The sequence below is a fragment of the Lygodium microphyllum genome, chromosome 3 (genome assembly GCF_053477565.2).
Source record: "Lygodium microphyllum isolate KBCC chromosome 3, Lygodium_microphyllum_v1.1.10, whole genome shotgun sequence".
Lineage (NCBI taxonomy): Eukaryota > Viridiplantae > Streptophyta > Polypodiopsida > Schizaeales > Lygodiaceae > Lygodium > Lygodium microphyllum.
This window is the reverse complement of record NC_141137.1, coordinates 127,287,888-127,299,377: the sequence shown is the minus strand read 5'-3', so window position 1 is coordinate 127,299,377 and position 11,490 is coordinate 127,287,888. Positions and strand designations below refer to the sequence as shown.

At 43.0% G+C, this 11,490-nt stretch overlaps 1 protein-coding gene across 3 annotated transcripts in view; it reads right to left on the bottom strand.

Annotated features, from left to right (window-relative positions):
- Positions 1-1,827: 1,827 nt before the first annotated feature.
- The window catches only part of LOC148038872 (putative cyclic nucleotide-gated ion channel 20, chloroplastic), a 207,409-nt gene continuing 197,746 nt past the window's right edge, over positions 1,828-11,490 (bottom strand). For 2 of the 3 annotated variants that reach the window (XM_087674759.1, XM_087674758.1), the window contains 3 exons: positions 3,848-4,094; positions 2,845-3,007; positions 1,828-2,757 (listed from right to left, as the gene is read on the bottom strand). In XM_087674759.1, the coding sequence (XP_087530885.1) occupies positions 2,658-2,757; positions 2,845-3,007; positions 3,848-4,094 (510 nt within the window). In that variant the 3' untranslated portion in view covers positions 1,828-2,657. The remainder of the gene's footprint in view (positions 2,758-2,844; positions 3,008-3,847; positions 4,095-11,490) is intronic. The other variant, XM_087674760.1, reaches the window with a different exon arrangement.

Here is an 11,490-nt window from a genome sequence, read left to right as displayed (position 1 = left end):
GGACTTTACTCACTAGTGCATTAGATGATTGACGTGGAGGATATGCCAATGATTCTACAAAGTGATGTGCTCACCATGTTGAAGAGAAAACTCAATTCAACACTTACAATAATGGCACATCCTATTCCACCAAGATGGTAAGGATATCAAGCTTACCAATAAATGCATAAAGCCCCATCATGTCCCACCAATGGAATGAAAGTTGAGGTACTCAAGCCCAACATTGGGAACCACATTTTGTGATTCTAGTAGTTTCATACACTCATTGGCTCACCTATCTCCCTTATAAGTTGTTGAATATCCAAGCTCTTCACTCCCTCTCCTCCACTTCTATCCCAAGAATCCAAGCTAGAAGCTACACAAGTACTCACTAATGCTTATTGTGGAAGGATGGTTTGATAGTCTCTCATCTGTGATCCACACAGTAGCCACCACATATGACCAAGAGGAGAGGACACTCAAAGAGAAAGAGGGGAGAAGCCTCACACCTTCAAGCTTAAGTAGCTCTCACAAGCTCACTTTCTCACCCTCACTCAAGCTCAACCTAGAAGAAAAGAGAAGATCCATACATTAGTTCGCATACACAAGACTAAACTTTTTTTCTCTTTTGGACTTTTATATATAAAGAGTAATCATGGTTTTAACATTCTCACATTAATTGCTTGGTCTATTTCATTGAGTACAATGTTCAGCTCTTGATATTTATCCACAAGATTTGACAAGTTGCACGAGAGAGCAAAATGCTTACAATGGATTCCACTATAGCTCTTTGAGAGTAGAAACTGAAAATTATTTCCAATTGAAATAAATTGACAAAAATTAACCTCCACGTTCCATGCTTGATGCTTGCACTCCAACTTAAGGGTGCGTTCCATGCTTGATGCGTGCGCTCCAACTAAGGGAGGGTTCAGAGTGAGGCAAATGAAGTGTGGAAAATCCATGTCCATTGCTTATGCATTCATGCATGATTGAAATCTTTTATTCGCACATTTTTATTTCAACAACCATGTCTATGCTACTTGGGAAGGTATAATGGTTAGCTTACATGTGATGGGCGTTCAAGGCCCACCAACACAATTTTAATTATGTTGTAAGTGATGCCCAGCCTTCAAATTGTGAACATTTTTCCTTGAACTATCAATAAATTGGTACGCACGTAATGAAACTTGAAGATGGTCGAACTATCAGTAAATTGGTAGCCAGCAGCCAGCAGGCCAATGAGGCAGCAGTGGGTGGATCATGCTGCAGGCCCATCAGCTCCACCAGTCTGACAAACTGCCGAGTTGGCTCATGCAGTAACAGCTCCATTTTCACATGCATTTGCCTGGCCACATAAACCTCGGTCCTCTACCGTCAGTACTATTTAGGACTGATGGTAGAACATATTTGGATCACTAGGCTGTCAGATGATTGATTATTGGTGTAGCAATGCAAACCTAGTCCTCCAGCGTAAGTCTCATTTCAAACTCACGATAGAATTACCAGTGCAAAAGGCACAAATCCTCTCAGTTCTACAATCTAAGGGTTATCAATGTTTCTACGTCATGCGAGAACAAAACATAATATGAGAAGGGTGGGCATGGGGAGTGAAGTGTTGTCATGATTCTGGTTACTTGCCGACTTGGCAACTATGACTACTAGTGCTGCAGCAGAGTGTCGGAACGAGAAATTATGTTGGGCCAAAGAAAAAGCCCAGTCACAGCACCCTGTGATTAAACACGCAAATACAATCTCGTACACTCTTTTTTCCATCTCTATGGGCAAAGGCTGTTCTGTCTGATATGTAACTCTGAAAAAAGAAAGAGCCTCATGATACACTTCCATTTCCCCCCTTGCTGATGATAAACAATGGAAAGCATTAACTTAAATATCCAGCAAGAAAAGAAAACACAATATTTTCAAGTTGGACCAATCCTTTGAGACACTTCTATACACACACACAATTACTGTCACAGCAGTGCGGTTGTAATCATGTTCAGTTTTGCCTCAGCCAGGCAGGATCAACTTTGTTTTGACCATTCAATTGAGTAGTACAGAGAGTTAACTATAAAAGTAGCTGAAACACAATAGGAGGACCAGAAATACCAGTGGACCTGTGTGCTGGAGATGGGTTATGCGCTTGAATCACTCACTAAGGATTTGAATCCAAGGAATGAAAATGGGAAAGCTAGCATTCATAGAAGCGAGGAAAGGGTGTATTTGCAAGTGTTACCAGGGATAATATCTGCTAGATGAATGGTAGAAACCAAATGATGCAATTATGAAGATGCCTTACGATTGTCAATATTTGTCGCTGTGAGAATACAATAATACAAATTTGCCTTTTGATGTGATCGGACATGCTGCCTCATTGATGAAATACAGATCCATTAAGGTGTTGCTCACCATGCCTAGCAGCTGAAACAAGCTCCACACCATCTAACACCACTCTTTTCCCTTCACATATTTGAAATTTGCTTTAGTCAACTTGATGACGAAGTATTATGGTACACACTGGTTTCCGAGGTAAAAAGCACTTCCGATTATGGTATAGTACAGTCCCTTGCATATCTGAGTTGATGCTTCACTGCCTCTTCATCAGTGCATATTCTGGAAATCAGGAGCAAGCATGCATCTGCTGAGTGACAAAAATATCTCAGGTAAAACCTCGTGAGCATTTAAATCCCATGATTTGATCTGTTCAGTTGCCGTTTTCTATATCTCCATGCCACTTGTATACACAAAGCCGCGCGTGTTCTCCAGTAAAGGGATGCATATCTGTGTAGTTACGATGTCATTTGCAAGCATTTACACCTGCAGTATAAAGACTTCTACCGAACAATCTCTTCTGGTATTATAACATACCTTATTGCTCCTTGTACTTTGGGATTTCGCAAAACATGGCTATACAGTCTTGTGACTTCCTGCAAATCTTCTGCACTGAGGGAAAACGCCTCCACATTTCCAAGACAGGTAACTGTTCTGCTGGACAGTGCATGTTGCCCGATGATAGGTCGATTCTTCCCTTCTGCATATGATGCTATCGAAATCAATATAGCACTATAAAATAGCACGTAACAAATCTGAAACCTATCAAAATATTCACTCCATATTACGTAAAGAACGGGTGGGTAAAAGACCTAGTGCATCCATGTTCTCTCACTTTGACATTCAGTTGGGTTGAAACTGAAGAAAAAAAATGACTTGGGAGCAGATGGTCCTAATTATCCACATAAAACTAAAAGTATACATCCAAGATGTCATAATTGTCCAATAAAACTAAAAGTATACATCCAAGACCAGCCAGCTATACACTTAAATTATGGAACTAGCCTTGCAACTACTCCCAAAAGCATCTGAGCTACCAGTGAGAGAAAGTCACAGCACTATGTTAGAACCTTGTCTCTGCGACAGGTTAAACAACATCACAGTACAGATGCACACGGGTCTAGCTTTTGTAGATGCAGATATCGACAGAAAATATGAGGCCACACTTGTTTCTTTTTGGAGGCTAACAGCGGGACATCTAAAGTTACTAAAGGACTCAAACCTTAATATATCTGAGGTTCCAGATTTGCAGAGCTGTGATTCATGCATTCCGTCAATTGAAGCATTTCAAGCATTCACAAGAAACCTTGCAGTTTTCTATTACAGCAACTCAAGTTCCGATTCAAAGCTTTTTGGTCCAATTCTTCATGTTGCATTAATATAAAAAACACAACCAACAAAGGCAAAGAAGCCAGTTATCTCCATAAATCTGGCAAGTATGCTAATGAAGCCAGGCAGACACATTTAGCCTATTCCAAGCATTAGGAACAACACACATTTCTTGCTACTTTGAAATCATTGCATTGGAAAAGCATATTACTTAGCTGTCTGGAGTCATTTTCAAGGCACCAGGTGATAAGTTCATCCCCACAAAAGTCTCCACTTGAGAGTGTTTCAGGAGTTTCATTCTCTCCAATACTGGAAAGTTTTCCTCTGATGAAAAAGTGCATCTTATCGATTGGATAATTTCTTCTCAGGATTACATTTCCTTCAATATACAGTCTTTGGCGCAGGCGTTGACATATGACATCTAAAACCTGTTGTTCCATAAGAGTAAACAGTTGCACCTGGCAAGACACAGTCTTTCTTAAATCAGGATTCACCAATATCTTCAGTTACAGCAGCAAAGTATGGGTGACTAAGAACTGAGTAAGAATGAACAGTCCTGTGCTTTTTTTAAAGTGTTTAGAAAATGGAAACTTCAAACGTATGAAAGCATGTAGGCACACATGCTAAGAGTCTAAAGCTTTATCGAATGTTGGTTGAGCTTGCTTTGCATGAAATCTTTTTTGCAAAACTACAAACGTTGCAACCCAAATGATTCTTAGGTGTGCCAGTGGGCATTTAAACTGTGCCAATACTAAAGGAGACATTTAACTCTATAAAACCGGATCGTGCAGAAGCCTAAAATTTATCTACAGTGAAAGAAACACCCTGCTTAAGAATCTCTTTGTAATTGGCCAGTGCATTGGACAAGATAAGCACATGGTGAATACCTCCTATAAGACTCTAGATGTTTATTTCTATGCCCTTTACTCACGACACCAGATAAGCAAGGCATATGGCTGCTGAATGCTACCATGGGGAAGGCAGTTGTCACAGCATTGGTACTCAAGATTTGGTACTTCTCCATTTTGTGTGCGCTGCCCATGATGGGAGTTTCAATTTATAATGAAGATAAATTAGTTTCCTTTTTGGGTTATATGTTGAATAGGAAAGAAGGATGCTAAAAAATGTCCTCTTGCTTCATAGGGCATGCTTATTATCGTTGAGAGAGAGATGTCAGATATACAAGGAGTCTAGCTTCATCATCCCCTAGGCACTTCCTTGAGGCCTCCATGAGCTCCTCCTTCGAAAAGGGTTCTCATACTCTTTTTGACCACTCTCTTGGTACTCTTCCACACAATCTCTCATCAAGCCCAACAAAGCAATATAAAATTTGTGGCCACTTGTCCAACCTCATGCGGCCCCTCGGCTAGAGATCCATTTGCTCCCCTAAGTCTCCTAACAGCTTGTCTAGAGTGTCTAGGACTTCTAGTGCAAAAAATCCTGGTTCATCTTGTCCCCGACCCTCTTGAGTCTCCTAGCACCTAGTTTGGAGTGTGTAGGACTTGTAGTGCAATTTTTTTTTTGTTCACCCTGTCCCCTATTTGTGTCCAAAAAGAAGCTCTTGCATGGTACTTATACTCTAATCCGGCCTCCTTCAAGTTCTATTCGATCTCCTCATCAAAGCTTTAGGTTTAGACCCTTTCTTTCATGGCAGCTCATGTACATCTCCTTCCATAGGTTCTTTTTCTTTCCCTTAGGCTAGCTCAGATTTGTTTGTTAGTTTTAGGTCAGCTTACACTTCTCACATGAGAACCACCTTATGGTGCTTCATTGCTTGGTGTGCCACCCATGCACCATGTACCTCTCATCTACCTGCAAGTAAATAACACTTCCATGCTTGGTGCTACCATGTTGGGAATCCCACTCATGCAATCTACACCTTACATCTTAGTTGCTCAAATGCAAGGATTTCCATCTAGTGCTTACATTGCACCTCTCTCATATCCTTGGGCTACTCAAGTAATTTTCATACATTTGTAAGTCAACCCCATTACACCACCAATAGATCCACTTAGCATGGTAGGCACTTTGGGGCAAATCCCCATGTTTACTCCACTCCCCTAGCCTATCATTCACACACTAACACTCGAGATGTTGCAATAGCCAAGAATGCTTTTAGTAGTAAGACTTGCTTCGATTGGTTGTAAGTACCTCACAACTTGCTCCAATGTCATGGAACAAGTGCTTTGGTCTCAAGGCCTTTGGGTGGATTTGGGCTTCCATCTCCTCTCAGTCTATGGCCTTACCCAGCGTGGGACATTTGTTGTCTCTATAGAGCAGGTGGTCTATGTAGAGGGTACTACCTCAGAAGCTGTTCTTTGGACAGGTTGTCAAGAGCATAGGCTTCATTGGTTCCATTCCTCTTCTTTTGTGCAAGTTCCTGGCGGGCAGGGCCTAGAATCCACTTAATCTTGCATGATCATGTATCCCAATTTGAGCCATGGAGCTTGTCTTTCTCTAGGAGTTGGGGAAGGATGGGCACTTGAACAAGTGGTGCCATGATGGCCACCCATGGAATGGAGGATGTGTTTGATGAAGAAAAATGGGAATTGTGAAGGGATAGTAGATGGGAGGGAAGGTGGTCATGGGCATCTCAATTTGCATAACGATGTCTCGGGTCTTCATGTTGATCCTCACTACATGATCACGTGCTCGTATTGATCATTGCATACTCATTTGGTCTTTGCGATGATCCTCATGGCCATGACAATCGAAATGTTGGTCTTCAAAGTTCATGGTCTTGGTCATCGCTTTGGTGGCTCTCATGATCTGTTTAGTAGGCTCTCTCCATCTGATCGTCTCCTTCAAAAAACTTGAAAAAAAGCAAGTGAACATGCTGCATTTCGATGGAGACTGCCTCCTAGAATGAATGGCACTCTGCTCCTTGCTGCGTTCGGACTTCAGCAGCCTCAGGGAGACCAAATGACCTGCTGTATGCACCGCATGCTGCATTTTGAGGTCGGCTAGGTAACTTGAATGGAGAAAACCTGTGGTAGGGGATGGATGACATCTGCGCACACCCTCACATGGTATCAGTGCCAAATGAGTGCCAGAGAGCCTATTTTCTACCATGGTTTCCCATTGATATGCTGTGTTTTCGTTCCCTGCACCTAGACGACCTATGGTGGACCCCTCCTCTACTGTCGACAGTCCCACAAAGCAGTTAGTGACATCTAGTACACGCATTATCCATTGTTCATAGGTCGTTTTCATCCTAGTAGTAGTCCTGTCTTTGACACGCAACATTCAGCAGGCTTCTAATACTGATAGAAGGCTGCACAAAATCAGCCTTGGCAGGCTGTGGAGTTGCATTAGTGAGGGTGCTGGACTGATGGCAGGAGATCTGTCTGAGAAAGGAAGATGAGCGAGAATGATATGGCTGGAATGATGATCAAGGAATGATGGCGAAGTATGGATTGGGGCAGCCAATAAATAGGCAATTGAACAAGAACAGGCCGACCTGCTACAAATGCCCATTAATGATGTCTGACCAATGGAAAATGACTGACTACAGGCTGTAGAAAAGGTGCCCATGTGCATGTGGCATAAGTAGCGAATGCAATCCACTGAGATCAATGTGCAATGTAATTGAGCATAAGTAGCGAACGCAATCCACTGAGATCAATCCATAAGTAGGGAATGCCTTCTATGTAATTGAGCATGCACTGCTCTGATGCTCATCCCATCATGGAGTTCGGAATAGGTCATATTTTTGGATGCATTGTTGTCATGCTCATGCATGCAGGAAATTCAGGGCAGCAAGTCTTTATAGAGCTATCTCAGCCCATTCTTCATTAGAATAGCTACCCAAAGAGTACCACTTGCTTGGAGATTACTTGAAGAATGTATACATGCATTGGATTGAAAGAGTATGGCCTCAGCCCTCTATGTATGTTTGGATGTATTGGATCAAGAGAGTATGCACTCAGCCCTCAATGTATTTTTGGATGTATTGCTCTCATGCTCAGTCGATCATGGAGTTGGGAACAGGTCAAAGCTTCCAAGGGTTTGAAGAAGTATTGATAAGGGTTGGATACCTGTGGATTTCGCATGCAGAAAATTCAGGGGCAAAAGCCTTTGAGGGACTATATGCATTCGTTTAGACAGTATGCCCCCAGCCTATATAGATATGTTACAATTTGCAGTTGAGACAAGAAATTGTATGACAAATGATGATAGTGAATGAACTTAGGAACTCAGAATGGAAAAATGATGAATGACTTACAATGATGATACAATGGGAGCCCCAAGAGACTGTGTCTGGGACTAGAGTTGAGGCGAGTCATGGAGTATGGCAAAGATAGAGTGATTTAGATGATTGCAATATCCTAAGGTGTTCAGGCAGCAACACTTGCACAATGTGGAGGGAGTGAAATGCAGCCCTCTTGGCAAGGGGATGTCAAAGAAGATGCTGGATAAAGGTGTATGGCAGTGGAGGGAGCGGCAGTCCTTCATAGCCGTGGCTGATGATGAGGATGGTCTCAAGGGAAAGAAATAGCAAAAATGAAATTGTCTACTTATGGAAGGACCTGTAGCAGCAAAAATGCAAATGTTTGCTGGTATGAAAACCCTTTGGGAAGTTCTCTATGGGAAGTAGCAGAGAAAACAAAATTATCTGCTGATGGAAGAGCTTTTGTGTAGGTAGATGACTGCTCAAGAAGGTAACTGGCAGGCTGCAACAAAAGTAGCAGCAGAGAATGCAGCAGTGGATGAGGTGGGAAGCATGTCACCAAAGATAGGTAGAAGCTGGATGATACCCAATCTGAGATGGCAGCGACTCCAGGATGCACCAAATAGGGCAGCGACAGCTCCATTGTCATAGCATCCACCAAATGCCTACAAGAGGAAGGGGGCAGCACTCAAAGAAGAGGGAGGGCATCTAGGAGAATGAAGAGTAAATAAGAGTGGTCTTAGAGTCAGTGAGATGCCCACGACATGACCCTTTATGGGAGATTTTGGTGCATTTGTCCTACGATGCAAATAAAAACCCTTTAATCATCAATAAAACTTTGGGGGACTGAATTAAGGAGCAGAAGCAGGCATAAATGCATAATGATTGATCTTAACATTGCATCTTAGGCCCAAAAAGGTGCCCAAGATGGAGAGGAGAAAACATGTAAGGCATTAGATATACAACAAGATCCCCTACAAATGAAAGTTATGTGGTAAGGGAGTTGGTAAAGAAGATACTCAATAGCTAAGATGGGAGTAAAACATAGCCCACCTGAGCTGTTTAAGAGAGGAAGACTAAGAAGAAAACATCTGTACCATAGCTAAAAACTTGAAGAAGAACAGGCATGCCTGATCCTTGGCCTTGAGAGAGGACACTATCCTTGTGTCTTTGCACAACAAGGTGAGAAGGCGCAACCACCAAGTCATGGCTGAAACATCCAAGGCTTTGTGTAGATGGATGTTATAGATCTTGAGAGCCGATCTAAAAAATGGTGGAGAAAAGGGTCAAGTTTCATCATCAAGTGTGTGAATGTCCACATGTGGAGAGAGTGAAATGCAGTCCTCCAATACATGTGTTGGGTATTTCACTCACGCCTCACTCACGCCTACGCTCACATCGGAGTGTCGGTGATCAGTGGGACACTGGGGCACTTTTTACTCTCGGTAGGAGAGGTTTTTTTCCCCCAGACTTATGGTATTATGTCGTATGTGCTTATGACACACACTTACGGGCACTTATCGTGTTCGGGTGTGAACACCCCCCTACAACCCTAAGGTTTAAGGGTTGTACCTTGTGCTTTCAGTTTTACACTCTTTTAGTCTATTGCATTGGGTGTCGTGCTTTACTCCCTACTGTCTACTGTTTTCTGTGCTGAGCTTCGATCCTACCTCCACTCTCACATTTGGTATCAGAGCAGCATTGGCTCTGTTTAGCTCAGCTCCGTCAGCATTCGGGACTCTCTGCTCAGGTCCAGCCTCAACCTTCAGGAGACGCCCTGGTCTTCTGCCTGCATCGTCAGTACCCTGCTCGTCATGCCCATCATGAGTGCCCTGCCAGTCTTCAGTTGCCTGTGTCTGTGGTCAGCCCAAACTGCCCCGCCCGTTAACGTCAGTCGTCAACCAGTCAGTCGTCAGACATGTGCCACCAGACAGCTGTTAGCTATTTCGCGTCTGAAGCGTCGCCAGACACCCGCCCGTCGACTGTGCCTCTGTGCTGTTTGTCATGCCACGTCAGCTCGCCTGCGACGCCTCTGTTCAGGCCGCGTTTGATGCCTCCTGTCCGCTGTGTGCTGCTGCGCCATGTCAATGACAGCCCGTCAGACGTCAGGTATTTTTTAAAAATTTTTCTTTATCCTTTCATTCTAGATAAATTTCTGGAAGAGGGGATTCCTACACAGCAGGCACATCATCCAGTAACGTATCTGGGACACATTGAATGCAAATTTCTGGCCAAATTTATCAGACATTTTGGGGCTTTTATGTTTTTTGAGGACATTGGCATATGAACTGCAGCTACAGTCACATAAAGACTGTTTTGAACACATTTGAGGCAAGAAATTTTGGGGATTTTGCTGGTACAGTGTTGCTGAACACTGATTGCATGTTGGACTGCGTGCATAACATACAGTTTTGACAAAGTGCACCTCTCTACACTAATTGTAGAAAGTTATTTCCTGCAATTTCTGGAAATTTTCAGATTTCCAGTGAAGTTCTGCTTCGACATTGCTCTTTTGCATTTTCGGTAATTGAAAAATCATGGCAAATCAGGGAGGAGATGTTTTCACCTATGTATCCAAGGAGGACAGATTGGATGGAAATAACTATTCACTTTGGTCCTTCATGATGAAGAATGTACTTGTGGCAAAAAATCTTTGGGATTATGTCAGTGGAGAATAAGCTCGACCTCGAGTTTTGGCTCCAGCTACTCCTCCTCCAGGAGGACGTGCACCACGGGCACCTCAGCTTGCTCCACTTCAGCCACTTCCCCAAAGAACAGCAGCTCAAAAAGCATGGGATACACGGGATGCACAGGCTTTGTCGCTGATTGCATTGGCAGTTCAGCGGTCAATCATCCCCCACATTCGTTCAGCAGCTTCTTCATGAGAAGCTTGGCTAACTTTGGAGCATATGTTTGCAGGCAAGAATGAGACTCGCATCTCTTTCTTAAAGAAAGAGCTAGAGACATTGAAAATGGATGAAGGTGATTCTATTCAGGATCACTTGAACAAAATTCAGGACTTGCGAGAGCAACTCATGAATGTTGATGAGTACTATTCAGATGCACAAATGATATCCACCACTTTGAACTCATTACCTTCTTCTTACTTGGCTTTTCATACGGCCTTAAACCTCACAATGAGGATTGCCGCGCAGCCAATCACTTTTCTTCAGTTAGTCAGTTTGCTTCTAGAGGAGCAAACACAGAGGAATAGTGGTGTGGATGCTATAGCCTCTAAGCAGGCTTTTATGGCTAGACAGAAGGGCAAAGGCAGCCAAGTGAAGAATGCTCCGCAAAGTTCTAGAACTTCTGGCACATCCCAAGCAAACAAAAAACAAGGGGGTACACAAGCGAAAAATGGTAAATGCCATTACTACAAGAAGCTAAGCCACTACATTACTGAGCGCAGAAAGCGCATTGCCAAAGAGAAGAAAAAGGAATCAGGAATGTCTGTTTCTGATGCTCCTTCCACTGCTACTGAGTCCGCATCCTTTGTTGCAGATAGGGACTATTGTTTTTACACATGCTGTTATGACACCTCTTGGGCAGATTGAGCATTCAACTCTACTGAGGATGCAGGCACTTGGTTTTTTGACAGTGGTGCTTCTAGGCATATTACATCTCGTAGAGATTTATTTGCATCTGTTCATGCAGCTCCAGTTGGCAAGTCTGTACAGTGAGCC